Raw genomic sequence first — 21,028 nt, 5'->3', positions numbered from 1 at the left:
CGCTGTTTTCACTTGGCATGTGCTGATGTGGCATTATCTCAGCCAAAATGATGCAGCTATGAGAGATCATCCCGCTACTGAAATAAAATGAAACTGTTTTTCTCGCTACACTATCAAAACATGATGGCTGAGATGATTTATTGTCATTATTGTAGTCTAGTGGTTTTTAGAATTTCTATAGTTTGAATCAAATCCCATTTTTGAGATGACTATATTTATGTTGTTGCAACTTCTGCTGAGACTTTATTCTGTGTTGAATGTGCACTTACCAGCATGCAGCTTTACATACAGCTCTAGCTCACAGTGTGAAGCAACGCTGGCCTTGAACCACATTTCATTTCAAACTTCCATAGTGCACTTACATGAATCCTTGACTGCTGCTTAGAATAACAAAATGTATGCTAATTACAACTTGAACAGACAAAAAGAGAAATGTCACAGATTGAAAATGTATTTAATGCTGGCCGTGCGGTAAAACAACTTTCTTTTAATTCTTGAAATCCCTGACATTTGACAACGCAATCTGTCCGTTCAACAGCAGCATGAGAGCCATGAAAGCTAGTGTGTAGCAGGTACTACATTTACAAGTCCCTTCGGAGTACATAATATGAGCTGTCCTCTAAATTGTAGCTAATAACTGCCAGCCTCAGCCTGTGAGGACCACTGCCAGTAAGATCTGCCATACAGGCAGGCGGCCAGCAAATGTTGTTGACTGCACTAACACATGCTGTTTGACTGGTGCTCCCTTTGGGCGCTATGAATGTGTGTGTGTGTGTGTGTGTGTGTGTGTGTGTGTGTATGTGTGTGAATGTTTACCAAACTCAGCTAGATTAAATCTCCCTCTTCGCCCGTGTCTGATGTCTCCCTTTATCGGAGACGCAGCACAGCAAAGTAAAATGTTTGCGTGTGGGTGTGCGAGTTTGCATTGAATATTTTTTAAATCAAATTTTTTCCCGTGGCTGCTCTCCTATCTGTACATCCTGAGTCAGAGCTGTCGCCAGGTGGGTGCGAAGCCCTGCACGAACTTGACATGCATCCGCACTAATCACAGCCCGGCCCACGTACTGTAGCTATTACAGCTAGAGTTCAGGTTTAATTGCGCGGCACAATTTCATGTAAATTGAGCTTCAAGGACTTTGCATTCTGCTTTAAGTATTCAAACCCAACAGAAAATATACAGATTATACAGTACATGAACTAGGAATTTATTCTGCAGGGTATGGATCTGATTTTGATTCATTTTTTCAACTTGCAAAGAAGTGTTGTGTGCTAACTGTTGACTATTCGCTGTGACATTACAGTCTGTGACACCATATTTCTTGGCCAGGTCAGGGGAAGCTTTCTATTTTCTCCATGACAGTTACATGTAACATGAACTAGCATGAGCATCTGGGCTGACTTGACACCTTACGTAAGGCTTTCCAAGTTTAGCTGGCACAGATTAGAAGACAGCAACAAAATCACTCGTCTTGCAGCATAAGGGCAGATTTAACCCATAATGCAACCCTTTTTTAAAGAAAAAAATATTGTATCATACACAGTTCCTTTTAACAGCCCTTGTTTCAGATTCTTCAGATTTCATTCTTGATAAATCCCTGTTATTTTTTTTTTTTAATCAATCAGCAAAACAACTAATCAGTTACAAACATCCATTTCTGTGTAATGCAAGAGTGGATCCTTGCTTTTTTCAGAGGGAACCTCTACTGTTGTATACACTACTTTGTAATTTTGTAAAGTCGTTTTGATTTGCATATTTCGTCCAGTGCGGTACTTCTGATGATTTATATGCAATGTTTAATTCTTATGTAATACATAACCCAACAGTTTTCTAAATCAATGTCGCTCAAAGAAGATGAAGCGTGGCAAAAAATCAGTGGTCAAGGTAGCCCTGACCTTAGATTACAGGGGCTTCTTTTTCAACCAACACATCTTTAATACAGAGCAGCCATTAAAATGGCTAATCTAGAAGCACTGAGGGTACTTCCAACCCATAATGGAATGCTCTAAAAAAAGAAAAAAAAAATGTTATCAAACCAACCAACCCGCCTCTGTAAAATGCAAGAGCTAATCCTTGCTTTGTTCAAAGGGGACCTCTGTTGTTTTTGTAAGTAATTTATAGAAAACGGTATCTTGTAAGTTTGTTCCAGTTCAGTACTTCAAATGAAAGATGTGCAATGTTTCATTTTTCAGGTAATTTATAACCTGACATTTTCCAAAATTAATGTTGCCAAAAGAAGATGAAGAATAGTAATACATCAGTGGCTGAAGTTAGCCCTGACCTTTGATCAGACGAGTTTATTTTTCATATTTTTACCAACATTTATCAATAAAAAACAGCAATAAATACTGCAAAAGATTAAAACCTATTCATGTCGAGTGTTGGAAAGGAATTCTCAGTATATTGTTATAATTGATTTAAGTGTCCAAAAAAAAAATACTATGCATGAATTTGAACCATGGGACAGCTGAGACACCACGAACACGGGCGTTATGGGTATGTAAGGCACATGTTCGTATCAGTTTCTTAAACTGGATCTCTTTTTATAACCAGTCCAGAAACGAGCGTTATGTGAAAGACACCTTCCAGTGGATGGTGCCGTTCCTGCACCGCTGTGAGGGACAGAGAGAGGGTGCTGCCAAATCACTGCTCAGAGAGTACCTGGTCAACCTGGCCCAGCGAGACCTCACCCTGCCCCTCATCATCTTCCAGCACTCCAAGCCTGACGTGAGTATCTGAACGCACACATCTATCTGGCTGTTTGTGCCGTGTCAGGGCCGGTGTCGTATCCCAGGCGCTGTAAAATGTTATATTTATGACCCCATAAGGGCAGAGCCAAGGACAGCTCTCCTGGCTATTAGAAAACATGCAGCTCACACACACAAGCACACAGCCTCGATGTTAATGTATGAAAAGGGGTCAGTCATGCCTTGACACACACACACACGCACACACAGTCGCCTCTCTCGTCTCTTTCAGTGCCAGCAGAAGCTCATCGGGGACCCAGACCAGCTGATGGCGGTCGCTCTGGAGTGCATCTACAGCTGTGAGAGAGACGACCAGCTCAGCCTCTGTTATGACATCCTGGAGTGTCTGCCGCAGAGGGGCTACGGGTCAGACACGCAAACACACACACACGTTTACACACAATGTGAGACACTTGAGATTAATTAAAAATCTGCAACTCACGATATAAAGATGCTGAAGCGGTTCGCCATCGCCTCATCCACAAGAACACATCAGTCCCACCCTTCCCACCTCATCCCTCTGCTTCCACCTTTCCACCTCTCTCCTCGGACCCATCAATAAACCCAACTACCACCTCTGTTTCTGTCTCGCTCCCTTGCTCCTTTCTTTTCCTCCCCCTCCTCCTCCTCCTCCCCCCCTCCCCACTCTCTTTAATGCTTAACTCTGACTCCAAGGAGCCATCAGTTAGCCAAGCTACAGTCTATACAGTATTCCCTACCTCCTACTATTGCTGCTTCTGCCACTCTCTCTCCTCCACCTCTTCTGTAACACATTTTATTTCATATGGCATGAGGGCCTGTCCTTTAAGTCTCCCACGAGGCTGTGTGGGCACGCAGTGCATTTGAAGGACAGTGACTGATAATAAAAGACAGAGAGGAACAAACGCAGGGGTACAGAAGAGTAAACTGTTGATAAAATGGACCTGTAGAGTGTCTAAGTAGTTAAAATGAATTATAATGACTCATTCTTAGATGCATTATCCTTCCTGTGCGAACCTTAATTGGAAAATTGAATCACTAGTAAAAGGAGTGCTTCATTCTGTTTTATCCTTGCGGTGAGGCAGCAATACTTTTGCCAACAGTGGCTCCTCGCATAGTTTGCTTAGCTGTACTGTGGTCAAAAGCTATTTCCACTGCACATCACATTGGGAGCCCTGAAAACAAGACTTGAAGGTACTGATCGAGAGCAAGGTCACTCTCAGCCAACCCCTCAATGTTGTACTAAACTTAACGAGTGTACAGCAAGGTGTCATTTAAAGCAAATTAGCTACGAATGAGTTGTCTTACTCTTGTTTAGAGTAGACTCCTTGGTTTTAAGTATTGTTCTCTCGTGGTGCGTTAATGTAATCAGAAAACATCACCAGAAAACTAACTGGCCATCTGGATTGTAGTTTTAAGATCTGCTTTCCTTTGCTGCTCTGTGGCGTAATTGTGCTGTTAGAGGAGACACGATATGCTCATTTACAGGTTCCTAGTCCTATTTTGGGTTTTTACTAGAATAGGTTTACATGCTTTAGCACTCAAAAAACACAGCTGTTGAGTTTTGTCACACTGTCTAGATGGGGTTATTGTTGAGATTTATAGATAATATTATTTGTGGTACTGACAATGGAAAAAGACACGTAGCAGTCTCAGCAGCACCATGCCTTTCCAGAAACAATGACAATACTCTGAGAAATCCAAGAATCCTGTTGACAACAGCTTTCATCAAAACCTCTTTCTGCCACAGAAACAGTCCCTGCAAAACTGCAGAGACCGGAAGAAACCTTACCCCGGTTAGGTGTAGGGATGTGTGGTAGAACCCACCAATCATGTTCTGCTTCATGTGCTCGGATATATAAAGAGCTTCTAGGTGACAAATGTGGAAGAGGAGGCACAAGAGCAGAGGTGGTAAAATGTTTTTAGATTCAATCAAGAAAGGAGAGGCAGTTTGTCTCACTGAACACATTTACAGACTCCGATGTGCCTGCACCGCGTGCACTTTCAGATACATGCTGCCTTATGTCACAGTTGAACTCGTCGCCCCATCAGAATGAGGCACAGATGCCTAAATGTCCAGTAGTATTGCAGCTCAGCATTTAAGCTAGTAACTATTTTAAACAGGGTCTTACTGTATAAATATTTGAGCGTATATAATACTCGTACATGTTTCTTTCTAAATCAGTACAGTACAGCATTTTGCTAAGCATTCCACTTTGCCACACAGGGTTCATTCCTGCAGTGTTGGGATTAGCAATGCTGTAAGGCTCTACTGTATATGCAATGCCTTCAACTTCACATTTCTCACGGGAGTGATTTCTCTGACTTACTAAGCTCCAAAATTGCCATCCCAGCGTAGAATATTACAGATTTGCCAGCCAGGACAGAAACCATGAGTTAGTAGTTTCATCGCAATTTTCTGAATTTTTCTGTGAGACAGCCTAATTAGGTCTAAATCTGCTCGGAAGAATGTAATGTGCATTCACCCTTAGAGAGTGGAAAATGGCGAAATGGGCAGGGGAGGGATTAGGTTGGTAGAGAGGGAGGGAAGTAGAATGAGGGAGAATAGGGTGTTTTTTTTTTTTTTTTTTTAAAGGAAGAGCAGGAGAGACGGATGCAGAGAAATGGATTGATAGGTCAAGAGTTTGTGTGTGTAAAAACCGAGAGATGGTGTACTGGTAAAACACACACACACGCACACACTGAAGGTCTGTTCATCAGGGTCAGCACTCTTGAGGGGAACAGGCCAGCCTGACCCAGAATCATTTGCCTCAAGGCAAGGCATCATGGGGTTTTATTTTTAGTGGGGAATCAGTGCAACCTCACAGTGGTAGGCCACACAACCGCACATACGCACCTACAGTACACTGTGTACACTTTACTAGAATGAATACACACAGACACAAGACACATTTTTTATGAAGTAATTTATACTTGTTTTCACTCTAATCAAACAAATGTATATTTATCAGAGTTCTTGTTCTATCCTATGTTTTATCATCCTACAGGCCAGACACAGATGACACCACAGCCCTCCACGATCAGGTAGACAAACTTGAGAAACATCTCAGGTACGTCAGCGTAACTCACACCATCTCTCAGCTGTCATTTCGCCTTTCTCCTCCACCTTCCCTCTGTCCACCCAGTTCCCTATGGCATGCAGATTAGAACCAAAAGATGAATAATTTGCCCCTATTTTTCTTTTCTCTAATGGCTCTCAGGCAGCATCTTTCAGTCTTCAGACAAAACAAAATACTTCATCCAAAGATCTGGCAATATGTCAATATTATCGATGTTATAAACACAGAGTCCCCCTCTCCTCATCAAGAAGCTAAAGTGATGTTGTTTTCTGAACTTACCAAACTGTTCTTCTTGTTCTAACACTTGCCTTTACCCACTTAGTCATTTTATTCACGTTACTGATGGTTAGTCATCATTGAACATCCATTCAGTACTGTCACAGCATTGATTTCGATGTATTTGGTGAAAATAATCTTGATGTTTGATGTTGACGCTCAGTCTTAGCATTTGTAAGTGGCTTTTGAGGACATTTGAAAATGTTGAGCCATGTATTGTGTATTGATAATCACACCCAGCCCTAATCTCTGCTGCGCACGATAGCTGTGGGTTGAAAACACTAAAGACAGCGGCTCTTCAGTTTGTTGATTAGTGCTGCGTTGCGTGGTAAACGTTCACTTTGTAGTGATGCTTATTACTTCCCTCCCCTATTACGGGTCTGGTGCAAAACTGCAAGAATGAGAGGAGACATGGATGTGCAGTCAACACACACGCACACTCGATATCAAAGGACCGGTGTCTGTCCCATGGTATTCAAGCAGCCTCAGGCACTCTCTCTGTTACAGGTTAAAATCACCTACGTGTCTCTCTTTCTCTGTCTCACTCCCTTCCTCCCCCCCCTCCTCCCCTCAGGGTGAACTTCTGAACACAGAGAAGTGATGAGGAGGAAGGAAGGGAGGATAAGGACGAAGGCAGGGGTAGAGAGGGAGCCTGAAGCGAATGTAGATGATGATGATGGGGAGGAAGCAACATCAGGAAAAGCCTGTTTTAGAGCATAATGTTGGCCTTTACAGACAAATAGCCACACATATTTACACACAGGCACACACAAGCATGCATAAACACACCCTGGGGGGGGGCCTGGGAAGTGTGTTCATGTATATTTTGTGCTGAGGCATTGTCACACACACACACACACACACACACACACACACACACACACACAGACACACACACACACGCGCTCTTACCCAGATGAATCAGGCAGTAAATGCAAAGTGTCTGTTCTCAGAGCGCCTCCAGAATAAAAGCTGTTTTCAGCTGCTGCCACTACCACTTGCTGGCACATTAATATGTGCACAGGGAACATGCGGACACTCCCACACACACATTCACACTCGAACAAATACAACACACGCTTACACGCAGTTGTAAATATCAAGACTTGTTGTCTGTCTTTTGCTCACATTCACACACACACACACACTCAGGCACACACACAGGCAGACACGCAGGCACCTGTTTACTATGGTAATGAGCTGCAGCAGAGTGCGAACATCTGTAGCAGCACGACCCTGTTGAGACTTGGGGTGCCATGCTAATCCCACACCAACGCGCACACACACACACTGTCTCCCTCGGTCACATAAGACTGCCACCAGCTCCGGCATGCTCCGAGACACACACAAACGCACGCTCTCAAAGAGGTGCTGGCTTGTTGTCGCGCAGTTTATCATGTTGCTCTACACTTTCTCCATCTGCACTATGGCTTGCAAATGACTTTGTGCTGCCAAAATAATGAACAGCTTAGAGCGAACACATCTTCTGTCTTTCTCCTCCGCACTCTCTTTGGATTTTTACAGGTTGCCTTTTACACTCGTTTTTTTCTTCTTTGGCATTTCCTACAGTGGTTCTTCCCGCTGCCAATCATCCTGTCTTCTGTTTTTTTTCTTTTTGTGAAAGAACCGGTTGATCAATGCACAAAAAACTGTCTTTGTATGCTTTTATTGTGCTGTTTTTTCTCGTCTTCTTACGCACTCACATCTGTGTCTGTGCGTAACAGTGTGGCGGAGGTTCTGGAGAAACACAGCCTGCAGAAGCCCATTTCATACGTGAAGAACAGCCAGAACAGCGAAGAGGAGGCCCATCAACTGATGGTGAAACTGTGCCGCCACACTGGCCGCAAGTATGAACTCGTACATAAAGTCGAGCACCAATGAACGCAAACGTGTGTGTGTGTGTGGGGGGGGGGTTTATGATCATCGAGGAACATTTGATTCCTTGACTTAGTTACTCACTGTCCTTCACACACAAGAGTTACACACTCAGTTGCCCGTTTGCTGGGTGATGATGATACTAGAATCTGTAAGTGCGCCCATCCCGTCACCGAGCCAGCTGCGGTGATGTCTCGCAACCACAGCTTACCCATGACCTCCCTTCTCCGCCTCAAGCAAGCCTGCGCTGCAATATTTACACTCAAGACAGAAAACGACTTTAAAAGTCACTGTGTGTTCAGTTCCCAGTACTTGTGTAGCTTCTAACTGAATCTCTGTTGTTTGAAGTTTAGTTTCTTTCCTGCATACCTGCTTGTACTTTCTGTTTTATATTTTTCATGTTTTGCTTTGAGCTGTTTTGGGTTTTTTTCTGGAAGTTACTCCTGGTGAAAAAAACCCCAGCATATCCCGCTTTTACTTCACAGTAAAGGTTTTATAAATATCATAACAATAGGGGACTTTTATTGTGAAGCATTTAGAGGAAATGACTCTTTCAACCATATCAATTTTTAATGAGTGTTCATGCGCCTGTATGTCCAGAATCCCTCCAGTGAGCGAGACGGTGTGGAAAGGTCTCCTGCAGGACCTGCTTGACATGCAGCAGAACGTCTACGCCTGTCTCAAACCGGAGACGTGCCACCAGGTACTGCACCACAGTTAAAGGTTACACAGAATTTTTCACAATTGAGCCATGTAATATAAACCTGCATTTTAAGATGACAAAGTGAATGACACCATATTTCCCACACTGAGCTGCGTGTTTCCACTTGTTGAACCAACGGGTTCTACAACTCATCTTACCAAACGATGTTAAAACTGCGACTCAGTTAAAAGCTCTCAGCTCCTACAGATAATCTCCTCTCCTTCCTGACTGCGGCAGGTCTTTGTCGAGTCTCTGCTGTGTTCTAGCCGCGTGGAGAACGTGCGCCTGGCAGGGCAGCTCATGCACTGCTCCAAGGTATATTAAATAAAACCGGAGAAGCTACCACTTACACTTACACTCACACCTCCCACTGGGGTCTCTGAATGTTTAAACCACCTGTGATAAATTGTAATGCTACAGTCTGGTTGATCTCTATGTTTCATATTAATGTTTCCAGATCAACCAGGACGTCCCTGTCAGCTTGTCTTTCCGGGGTAAAGGTTACGCTCTGAAGGTGTCCTATGACAACAGCGTGGAATTAGTGTTGGCTGCTGCCAGGGAGTACTTCAACTCCTCCACTACGCTGACAGACCCCTGCATGAGCCTTGCCAGGTGAGGAGGAAGATCGTGTCTCTAACAATTAAAATCTGGATACAGCACTGGAGATGGCACCCCGTTCATTTGTTCGTTTATGTGATATTGCAGTAACACGGTTAAAACCTGGTGCTCTTCCTGGGTGCTTGGGGAAAATGAGGAGAAGGGATAATTCTCTTTTTTGCACCTTTTCAAAGTTTTTCAGTGATCATTTTGCCAATTTTCACTTCTTTAACGGGCCAATTTAGATTCTCAGATTAATATTCAGTGCCTGATTTTACACTTAAAGGTTTAGTGTTTAGGATTGAGGGTGTCTAGAGGTGAGGTCGCAGATTGCAACCAACTGAGCAGCACCTCGTCTCACCCTCCCCTATGATGGCTGCTTAAAATGTAAAAACTAGAATCAGTGTCCTGTTTGTCTGTTCTGGGCTACTATAGAAACACGATAGAGACACAGTGAAGGAGGGTCTGCTCTCTTCTTTAGGGATAAGAGGCTCACTCTGAGGTAATGAAAACACAACGATTCAGGTGATAAAACACAAATGAAAACATATATATGAATATGAAATCCCATTTCTGCCCCTAAATCCTACACAGAGGACCTTTTACTCTGGTGTATGTCAGAGAAGAGAGGTAAATTTATGTGTTGGATTTAACTTCCAACCAAACCTTGCAGAAGTGTTTGTATGCAGTCTGAGACGTTGACCTTGCTTGTTGTTGATCTATGAGAAACACCATTTATTTCTGTGTGGGTGGATTTATGTTTTTGTGCTCGCATGACTGACTGGGGAAAGAACAAAGTAATGGCGGCTGCTTTTATTTACTCTCCTATAGTACATCACATGAAGTTTATACCGAGTAGGAGAAGTATTTGTATGTGTGTCTGTTGCTGGGTTTCAGATCTCAGAGGGGAGCCCGCGGATGTCTAACCTTACCGTCTGTTCCTAGTAGAGAAGTGGGACAGTAATTGGGTCGTCATTCATTTATAGTAACTAATACAGAGGCCCCCCTCCACACGCTCTGGACAACATCATCCATTGTAACGCTCCCACTGTGCGCGCGCGTGCATCCGCGTGTGTGCTTGCAGCGTGTGAATTTGAGATATGAGGCAGAAAGTAGTGTGAACATGAGCCTGTCGCTCTGGATTTACAGTCCACACAGACTGGCTGCCTGTGTCCTTAAGATTAAAATAACTGCTCCACAGACACACATTTCACCCTGTGGACTAAATACAGAAGACACACACGTACACACATGCTCGGACAGGTTAAAAAAAAAAAAAAAATGCACCTGCCTGTGTCCTGAGTGGATGCGGCCAGGGGCACCCATCCACAGGTTTACTCAAGGGCAAAACGATTCCTCTTAAAATAACATGGGAATCCCCTTTAACTATTAAACTTATTCCTTAACATGCAGCATGGTTACAGTCAGACTGAGGGATACAGACATCATTAGCACAATCACAGTAAAACAGCCCCTTACAAATCTTTTGAGTTCGTGTAGCTTAGTTTAAAGTTGCATTTATTGATCAGTTTTCATAAACTATCAGTCAGAAATGGGTCGTTTCAGCTATATAGAGAATCTTCGCAGCTTTTTAGTTCTTTATTTTGGTTTTGCAGCCTATAACTTCAGTTTTTTGGTTCACTCGGACCACTCTCCATCAGCATCATGCAGCTGTTTTAGCTCTCAAAGCTCAGAGTACTAACTACCAACTGTGCAGCAGCGAATGCTGACAGAAAGTTTAGTGAACATTAAAGGGTCAGTTTGTATGATATGGTGAGAATGTTTGTTTAAAATATTCAAAAAGTGAACCGACATCAAGTATTGAGTACATAAGTTGTTTTACTGACGTTAGCATGTTGACTGAGGCAACTGCAAATACAGTCAACTTAGATTCATTTTCTTCAGGTTTATTGTCGAAACCTTTGCCTCCAGTTGGTCCCAGGGTGGGTTGACTGACGTGAATGTCATCATCAGAATTGGACAATATCCATACAAACGATCATCGTTGATAATTATTTGAGTAAATACAGTCAAACTTTAAGCGTGAAAGTGAAATTTGAGGAAAATTGTTAGCTAATTGTTAGTAATAAATTGTCAAAAATGTCTTACTCTGGTGTAGAAGCACATATTCCAGCAACCATTTTGCAGGAAAAAAATCAGGAAAAAGTGAAAAGGGATGATTTTCGTTATTGCTTGTTGTGCCTCTCATTCTCAAGCTTGTCCTGCGAGACCTTGTAAGAGCAGGAGAGAGCTGGAGTGGATATGACAGAGCGGAAAGAGACAGAGGGAAAAAAAGAAACCAGTGCTTGCGTCAGTGCGCTGCTGGTGTACGGCTCGATTTGGTCAAAAGAAGGTTAAGGTCTTCACTTTTGTGTTCCATTGATAACTGTTACACACATGTTAGCTTGTGTTCCTCCTGTGTGTGTGTTTAACGGGAAGTAGCTATCTGAAAATTACAGAGTACACGCTGCGAAGCACATCGTGACTGAAATAGGATTTTTTTTCACACGCACACACACACACACACACACACACACACACACTGTAGACACTTCATTGCAAGAGTACATAATCAACATGCCCTCTTTCTGTCTCTCATTTGCTCGTCCACGGCCCTTTCCTCTGCTCTCATTTGCCAGGACAAACCTCTCAGCCCTGGCAAGAACCCCAGTGATGCTCAAAGAGTGGGAAGCTGTGTGCTGAGTGCTATACCGAGTGTGTGTGTGTGTGTGTGCGCGCTAGAAAATACAGGGTCAACCTGTTCTGAAGATGTATGTTTTGGTCTGCTTTCATCACGCTACCGAGGATTCTGAGACGCTTTTCATTTTCGTTGAAGCTGCGGTTCAGTGTGTGCCTCTACGCCGAAACATGCATCCCAAGGACGAGTTCCCACTCCCCTTCACGTGGGATTTCTTTATTTGAAAATTAATCACTCCCCCGTCCTCTGTCTCGGTCTCTGCCTTATCTGGCTTTGTTGTATAATTGTGCGATGGGAAAAAAAACAACAAGAAAATGAGAAAGTACACTCGCAACTGAAACAGCCACACACACACACACACTCACACAGTCAGTGTGCTGTTACGTATGCTAAGTGATGTGCTACATAATCCTATTAAGGGTAATGAATGTGGATTGTGTTGCAGCAGAAAACTCCCCTGCTGTAGATCCGTCAAATTAGTCTAGACTTTGTAAATAAATCCGTCCGAGTAGTCCCACCATGTTTCTGATCACGATGCTGGAAACTTCACTGACTTCGTTTTTTACGACCAGTTTTTGCTACAACTTTGTAAATGTTACGGGACCTGACTTTGTCATGTTGCTCCTGCTTCACAGTCTTTTTCCGCTGTCCTCCTTCATACCTGTTTTAATTGTAACAAATCATTTTCTGTCGAGTTGACCTCCAATTTAAAAAAAAAAACAGGACATGTTTTAAGTGGCCTTTCTGACGTTCACCTTTCATCCTGGTATTTAAAGGAATAGTCCAGCATTTTGGGAGTATAGGCCGGTTCGCTCTCTAGCGGCGAGTTAAATGAAAGTTCAATCGATTCATGTGTCTTTCCATCGAATATGAAACTACAGCCAGGAGGGTGGATAGCTTAGCTTAGCTCAGCAGAAAGACTGATGGAGCGGGGAACCACAAGCCTGGCTCTGTCTAACAGTATCAAAATACAACTAAAGCTTAACACTAACATCTTGTGATTAGTTACCACTGGCACAAATTCATATGGCTGGGTGGTAGTCACATGTCGTTGTTTTACCTGGTTATTGTCTCCACAGGACGTGTCTCCAGCTGATCACAGACTGTCCCGTGGCCATCCAGGACGAACTGGACCTCATCAGCGCCCTCAGCCAGCTGGAAGACTTCGGTGTCAGCATTCTGCCACTCCAAGGTACGACCAAAAATGTGTCTGTCTCGGTAGAAGTATTCTGATTTAATAACAAGCATGGTTACGTTCCTGAATCTCTTGTCTGTGCGTTCAATCCTGAGTTCAAACACAGACACGTTGAGGATGCAGGGACGTCATCCTGCCTCCCTTGGTCCCCGTGTACTGTGCAACCTGTCTCCCCTCCCTGCTGTCACTTCCTCCATCCCTCCATATGTCCCTTTTTCTTGCCATTATATCTAAATATATGGTTATTTATGGATCAACTGTTGAGCAAACAACATCTGCCTGATGGCCTAATTAGGAATGAAGTGTTTGGTGTCGGCGAGCATGCTCCCTCCAACACACTTGCGCGCACGCACACACGTCCTCCTCTATATTTCCGCTCCATCTGTAAACCCCTGATGATCAGTATTCACCTCCACGCGCTCTCTTTCTCTCTCTTTCCGGCTGCACATCGGTACCCCTACCGCAGCAGTTTGCAGGCACGGCATCTCTGTTAGAGGAAACTGTGCAGCCGGACTGAACCAGCTTGGCCCCTCGTCGCCCCACCTCTGAACCGAGGTGTTGTTTGCCTCCAAGGCCTCTGCTTTCTTCCCCTTTTGCCCTCATCAAACTGAGCTGCCAGCATAAAAAAACGCTGTGACAGAGGGAGCCAGAAACTGCCATCTCGCTCTCTCTCTCTTTCTCTCTCTCTCTCTCCTCTTCCTTCTCTCTTTGCATCACTTATCCCCCACTTTTTCTTTTGCCCCTTTGCTCTCGCCTCCCTTTCTCCTCACTCCCTGCTGTCGACTCGCATTATTTTTTCTCTGCCCACTTATTCTTACCTAGGAAACAGAGCGAAAACAGGAGAGAGTTAAAGGAGAAACTATGAGAAAGAAAAGAAACAACTGTAACAAAGGAGTTGGAGTAAAAGGGAAAAATCTCCAATTATTAGTTTTTGTGTTGTTTTGTGTTTTTTTATGTATATGTTATTGCTTAAAACCTATTTTCAGTGCTCAGGGCCAGACGGGCTCCATGGCTCTGTATTGCCTGCGGTGCCTTCAGACTGTTTTTTTTTTTTGTACTGACTTCGGGGACACGTGCACACACACTGTCCGTGCACAAAAACACACAACATTTTTTTCCCTTAACACCAAAGTAAAAAGCCCGATCCCTGTAAGTTCCAACACTCAGAGATAAACCCCGCACAAGTATGACGTGAAAGGATTTGAGCATATGTAATCCATCTCAGGCTGTCTCCTGCAGCCCTCCTACAGCGCCTTAGGCAACGCTTCATACACACCACCCTCTTCCCGGAAATTCCCTCCAGGCCTCGCCCAAAGTTATACCGAGCCATAAAGATACTCAGCAGGGTGCGGAAAAAAGCACAGAGGCCTGTAAGTGTGTGATTTCTCACGTTTCCAGGGTGAAAAAAAAGAAGAAATTATGGAAATGGACTTTTGCGAGTTTCTCAACAAAACTACTGTCATTATGAAAAAGTTTTAAACCTTCGAGGTGTTCGCCAAATTAGATGCATACGATTCATTTGAAATGCCAAGCAGTGAACCTCCAGGAATTGTGTCCTTCACTAGCATTTAGATTTAACATATGTACCTAGAGTGGCATTCAACAGAGCTTATACCGCCACCAAAGCAGTTTTGTAAAAGAAAGTGAGAGAAAATTCCTGCACTCATGCCAAAAGTTAACAGGGTCCATTCTGGGCCTGGACCCAGCCTCCACCTAAGTTTTGTGGAAATCCGTTGGGTAGATTTGTGTAGTCTTGCTGACAAACCAACCAACCAATCAACAAATGGACACGGCGAAAACATAAATACACACTCAGAGTTATATTTAGTCCATCAGATACCACACACAAGAGAGTTCCTGGACTCAAACAACAAAGTCACAGACAGCAAATTTATAAAGCAAACTTTGGTCTATAAGACTATGTCATTGTTGTCTTGGAGAATGACACTTGGTAGGATTTAGTTATATATATATGTGTTTATTTCTTGTAGTCCTGCACCCAATGATTTTTTTCTTTCTCGATTGTCGTATTTAAAAAAAAAAAATTAGGAAATGGATTTAAATCTGAATTGTCAGCAGTAGTGAAAAAATGACTTAAACTTTCAGCCAGTTTATCTTCAGATAATCTTGCAAAAATATTTGTTTTCCACATTTTCATGTTATGTAATTATCCAAAGACACCCTAAACATACTTCTTGTCATCAGCATGGAACAATACATCATCAGGGCGGGCCGCCATTGTAGCTAACGATACGCTGTTACTGTTGCGCGGACATCAAGACAGCAGCTGCATCCATCACTCACACCACATCGTTTGTATCATCAGCTGCAACTTCTCCAGATTGAATACAGTAATTAGCGGATCATGTCTGACAGCCCTCCCCCCTCTGCCTCTGCTTCTCTCCCTCTCCCAGTGCGTCTGCGATCGGACCGCCTGTCTCTCATCGAGGAGTGCATCGCCCAATGCTCCACGGCCTACAAGCAGTCCACCACTCTGCTCAATCTGGCCTCGCTTCTCAGAGTCGCAGGTACTGCACCTACAGACACACTCGCACACACAGATGAGACGCTCTGTCTGACACCACTGACCTCGCCTCGTCAGCTCCTCTCTTTCTTTTCCTCTTTATGTCTTTTTTTTGTGTGTGTGTGTGCATGAGAGGAAAAAAATTCAATGAGTAAGACTCTTCTCCGGTGGCAGTTTCGTGACAAAGCTCATGAGATTAAATGAGAAGGGTCCGCCCACACGAGGCGCACAGACATAGCCTAGCATGCGTGGGTACTTTGAGCGAGCGCACCAGCGGCTCTCACACAAGATGGAAATTCGTCTTCAAGAGTGGCAAAGCAAAGCAGAAATCCATACTTAAACACACACACGCACACACCCCGAAGACCAGATTTCACTCCCTAGACGCATCATTTGTGTGCTCTCTGAACCCTTTGTTTTTTTGCGCTCAAGCTTCATAGTTAAGAAAGTGAGGCGAAGGTTCAGTGTGAGGACGTCAAGGTTCTGAAACTCTGTGAATATGGAGGACTTAATGTGCCAAAATCAGAAATACATTGAAGAAATACGATAAAATGGCTAAATGAGTATGAAAAATTGTATATTCCTTTAAATGCACCAAAAATGAATAATATTTTATTATTTATCAATGCTTTAACTTTCCTCTGTATTTATTGACCGTTGAATTAATTAATCTATTCATTTTTAAATGTGTGTATTTATTTCTATATAATCTTACATTTGCATTTCCACAAACTTTATCCCTGTGTTCCTTTTTACTTTTTCTTTATGAATTTCTGCTTCATTATGCAAATGAACGAGGCCGGCATTCACAGCACATTTGGGTAGGACCGGGGAGAACGGTTTCGTAATGGCATATTAATTAATTTAGTGAGCCGTTTGTATATTTCTATATTTATTTCTATTTTTGCAGAATATGACTTCCATATCATTTGAGGAGCCTTTTCATGAACAAAAACAGCTTAAATTCAGTTCACAATAATCGATTGTTGACTGTTTACCAGAGCTGTTGGTTTCATTCAGTGGTCACTTTTGTAAAATGTGTGTGTTTTATTTTTGTGTTTGTACATTCAATCGAGGTGCCCACCGTCAAGGCCTCTTTGAAGCTCTTTTTTGTTACCTGGTTGCTTTAAGAACAGATCAAGGTATTGAAACTCAAACCACCTTTAAAGCGGACAGCTGCTGGCAAGAACTTCATATTAAATTCAGTTTGCTCCACAGACGGTTTTCTAATTAAAATCTAGTTACATCAACGACCTTAATTGCATGTTGTTTTTCACTTGATAAAATATCTGAAATACACTTGCACAAGAATTGTGGACCAAAAAAAGATTTTATTGCATCGTCTGTGCATTTGACGTACAATATGAAGAGGAAAAGGTTAAGTGAAACATTCGCGGGGTTAATTGTCAGTACGTGGTGGAATGACTCGTTCTTAAAGTGGACTCAGCTCGTTAAGCAACAATCCTACACACTCACAAACATTGCCAGGCAAGCGACTGATGAGCCTCGTCTAGTTTTGTCATACAGATTTTAACAATTTCTCTTCTTTTATCCTCTCGTGTTCACTTTGCTGGAGGAGCTCACAGAGGCACAATCTCAACACCAGAAACATGTTTACATCAGTCGTCTTGTGGTGAATCCAAATGGGATTCTCCTATATTCAATTAGCATTCCTTCATAAGAGTTTTTAATGTTTCTGTGAGGGCTTTCATATCTTCCACTTGGGATCATGAAACTGCAGTATCACTGCAAGCGCACACTGCAGCTGACTGATGCCGAGTGCAATCAAGTCAACACATGAAAAGTTAATGATGTTGGCTGTTTTTTTGGGCTTGACAATTAATCAAAATATTATCGAATCCAAATTGCAATTCTCTTTGAAAAGGTAAAATGTGTGACAGGATTATAATGAAGTACTGGGTCAATGGAAGTTTTCTCAGTGAAAATGGAAAATGTGTTCCAAATGTGATCGTTCCTACTAATTGTAAACCCCTTTCCAATCATCGTATCTGTTTTCTTTTGCCATATTGTGCATTCCCAGTGTATTGGCGCACTGCAACCACCTACGGCCATGACATTAAGCTGACAACATTTTGGAAAGTTTAAGACGTCATCCTGTAACTTCTTGTTCTCCAAAATGGCATCAACATTATCATTTTACTCTCTCCAAATCTCCATGTTTGTAGTATTTATCTTTCTTCTCTTCAAGAATATGACCTCGACTCTTCTATGTCCGTCTGTCTGTCTCTCCAAGTCTTTTTCTCTGCCTTCTCTTCCTTCCTTCATCTCTCGTCTTGTAGATCGTTCTGTCTTCTCTCACTGAGTCCTGCTGTCAGCCGAAGGAAACCTGCTAACCGGCCTTGTGGCATTTCTGTTTCTCTTCTGCTCACATTCAGTCAGCAGGCAGCTCTCGCTGCGTGGCTTCAGAAAAAAAAGAGGCAGAGGGAGATGAGTAGAGGAATAAACACATTTTTAAATAAATAAATGCAGGGGGGAGGCTTTTGAAGGGCGCACAGCTCTGGGGTTCTGTGGTGAATATTTAATGCAGGTATCACCAGCACACCGGTTAAAAACCCTAAGGGTTTGGTTGCAGCCTCGGTCTAAAGAAATGCTCTGTAAATCATCCAGTCTTATGGGGCAGCAGCTGGAAAAAGTAGATTTTTGTTTGAATTAATCAGTTATTTTCATACTCCAAGTTAAATTGTGCTTTTATAAAGACACTCTGGAGTCGGTGATGTAGTCGAAGCTTTTTTTTTTCTGAAATGTTTGCACCTTTTGATCACACCTTTTGATTGGCCCATCAATAACAGGTAAAGGCCCAAGACGTCTGATCTGGGTTGGCTTGAAAATCAATGCCGGAGAATGTTTTCATAAACTCACGGGGTGAATGAAGGTGTGTTGATGAACACACACCCAAGCCTCCTCCTGTATTGAGGTCTTGACAGCTTTTGAAGGCGCCCTTTCACCAGTCACCCATGCAATATTTGACCAACGCCTTTTTTCTCTCCTTTGTAGTAAACATTACTATCCGTCACTCACTCCGTATACACAAACACACACACAAACATACTGAGCAATCCCGTGCCATTGCATTCCTTCATCTCAGCCTGCGCTCTTTGATCGTCAGTGTACACGTTTGTTCAGAAGTCCTGTTTCTGCCTCGGCCTCTTTTGATCGTCCTGTCCTCTCCTTTTTGTTTATGGAGCTTCGAAACTGAGATCAAAGGTTTGTCCTGAGCCGCCACATGAATGTTAACACCGCAACCAATCCCGCCAACACTGAGATGTCAATCGGAGATTTAGTCCTGTTTAACCAGACAGCAGGACACCATTATCTGAAATTTCGTATTCCCTCCTTGAGACGAACAGACACGGCAACAACCTCATTTATGGCGGACACCGATTCATTGTAGTCTTGGGCTCCTTCTGTGGTGTTGTTAGATGTCCTTACATTCCAACCTTGAATCTGTGTGTGTGTGTGTGTGTGTGTGTGTGTGTGTGTGTGTGTGTGTGTGTGTGTGTGTGTGTGTGTGTGTGTGTGTGTGTGTGTGTGTGTGTGTGTGTGTAGTCTGATGGAGGTTTATTAAGCCAGATGTTGAACGTGATATGCAGGATTATGAGATTTGCTGTTTAGTGAGTTCGCTTTGACATGTTGACATCCCTCCTGATTAAAACACACACTTTGAAAAGACTTTCATGTGTTGCATCTCCCCAGTGTTTATCTCTGCTTAATTTAATGTGTGTGTGTGTGTGTGTGTGTGTGTGTGTGTGTGTGTGTGTGTGTGTGTGTGTGTGTGTGTGTGTGTGTGTGTGTAGGGGATGACAAGGCCATGCGAAAAGGACAAGTGCTGACCCTGCTGGCAGAGCAAGCCCTCCAGTGTCTGGACTTCAAGGCCTCCTACATCCACTGTCAGGACCTCATGGCTGCAGGTGTGTAGTTCACGCACCGACGCTTGTAGAAAAGCTAATGTGAAGCTGACTTCTTGCTGTCTGCCTTCTCCCCTCATTTGGTTCAATTATAGCATTAGATGAGGCCAACGCTTCCCCTGATTTTCGGATTTAACCGAGGCCTATCCCGACGACAGAGTTCAACCGAAGAGTTTTTTTTCCAAAAAAATGTAGCATCATGACCTTTCCATATTTTCCAAGGCCCAGCACAATCACATTTAGGCTGCATTGGTATTACAAATATTCCCACTTAATAATCGGTATCCTCAACGAAATGGAAATTAAGATATGCAGAGTCTGAATGAGCAAACATTTACTTATTACCCTCAGATATGATGCCATATGAATAGTTCCCCTCACTCTATTTTACCACCTATCTTAAGGTAGCACTACTGGTTATTGATGGACTATTGATTACTGATGAACAGGTTTAGTGACAAATTTGTGATCTTGGGAAGTGGGGACACACCTAGCTGCAGGGGCACCGTATAATCGAACAGTGCAAGTAACAAGAGCTGCAACAATATGAGTGCAATTCAGGAAAGATCGCCTCAGTGTGTGTGCCATTATCCTCAATTGAAGAACTGTTGTGTCCTGGCCCGACCATTCGTTACAGCTTAAAAGCTTTTGGCTCCCGACGTAACGGGGTGATTTTGTATGAGTAGGTTCGTTCCCTCACATTAATTATCTAAACCACTTATTTGGAAGTAAAACCGAAAGTAGATGCACCCGAAATGTGAGTTATAACCTCTGATGACATTGCAGAATTCTTTGTGTGTGGAGCTACAGCCGATACTGAACTCTCAAAAAAGCAAGTTGTTCCTCTAACTGATAGGAATGATGACAGATACGTAATGGAAACAGATAGACTGTTGCCTGTAACTTTGACCTATAACCAACACAACGTACAGAATGGCAAATATTGTCAACCAGTACATGACACTAGGAACATCTAAGGTTTACTTAAGGTTTCTCAAACACAGAGGCCTTTCTTCATGTGCTCTGTAATAAATATAGTATAGATTTACCATTACGCTTTGCCTCCTGTTGGTGTTTCTTTAAGTAGCTACCAGTAATGATTTGTTATGTGGTTTCACACTCGAGACTTACTTATATTGTGCTACTTACATCTGTCCTTGGCCAGAATCGAAAATGAGCGACTCTGTGCTTGTTCATGCACAAGAACAACAATAAGGAGAGTGATATCGCAGTAATATTACAATCCAGACTGTCTGCTCCTCCAAGTTTCCCTGAAGGGATTTAAAGTGGTCACTGTGATAATTGTGTATTTTCTGCGACCCCGTTTCGCATTACACCACAGTAAAATCAAAGTGAATAGAATTTCACTGAGCCCACCCCTCACCGCTCAGTGAGACAGAGTGGATGCGAAAAAAGGTGTCGGGGAGAAG

The 21,028-nt window shown here is 43.0% G+C and overlaps 1 protein-coding gene across 1 annotated transcript in view; it reads left to right on the top strand.

Moving 5' to 3' along the window:
* nbas (NBAS subunit of NRZ tethering complex) overlaps positions 1-21,028 on the top strand; it is a 162,367-nt gene that overhangs the window by 44,719 nt on the left and 96,620 nt on the right. Inside the window, exons 25-34 of the mRNA XM_037087071.1 lie at positions 2,552-2,725; positions 2,978-3,111; positions 5,733-5,795; positions 7,805-7,927; positions 8,556-8,658; positions 8,896-8,973; positions 9,116-9,270; positions 13,033-13,145; positions 15,563-15,676; positions 19,488-19,601. Coding sequence (XP_036942966.1) covers positions 2,552-2,725; positions 2,978-3,111; positions 5,733-5,795; positions 7,805-7,927; positions 8,556-8,658; positions 8,896-8,973; positions 9,116-9,270; positions 13,033-13,145; positions 15,563-15,676; positions 19,488-19,601 — 1,171 coding nt within the window. The remainder of the gene's footprint in view (positions 1-2,551; positions 2,726-2,977; positions 3,112-5,732; positions 5,796-7,804; positions 7,928-8,555; positions 8,659-8,895; positions 8,974-9,115; positions 9,271-13,032; positions 13,146-15,562; positions 15,677-19,487; positions 19,602-21,028) is intronic.

Source organism: Acanthopagrus latus, chromosome 22 (assembly GCF_904848185.1).
Source record: "Acanthopagrus latus isolate v.2019 chromosome 22, fAcaLat1.1, whole genome shotgun sequence".
Lineage (NCBI taxonomy): Eukaryota > Metazoa > Chordata > Actinopteri > Spariformes > Sparidae > Acanthopagrus > Acanthopagrus latus.
The sequence above is the reverse complement of the archived record's forward strand: the minus strand, read 5'-3'. Positions and strand labels throughout refer to the sequence as shown.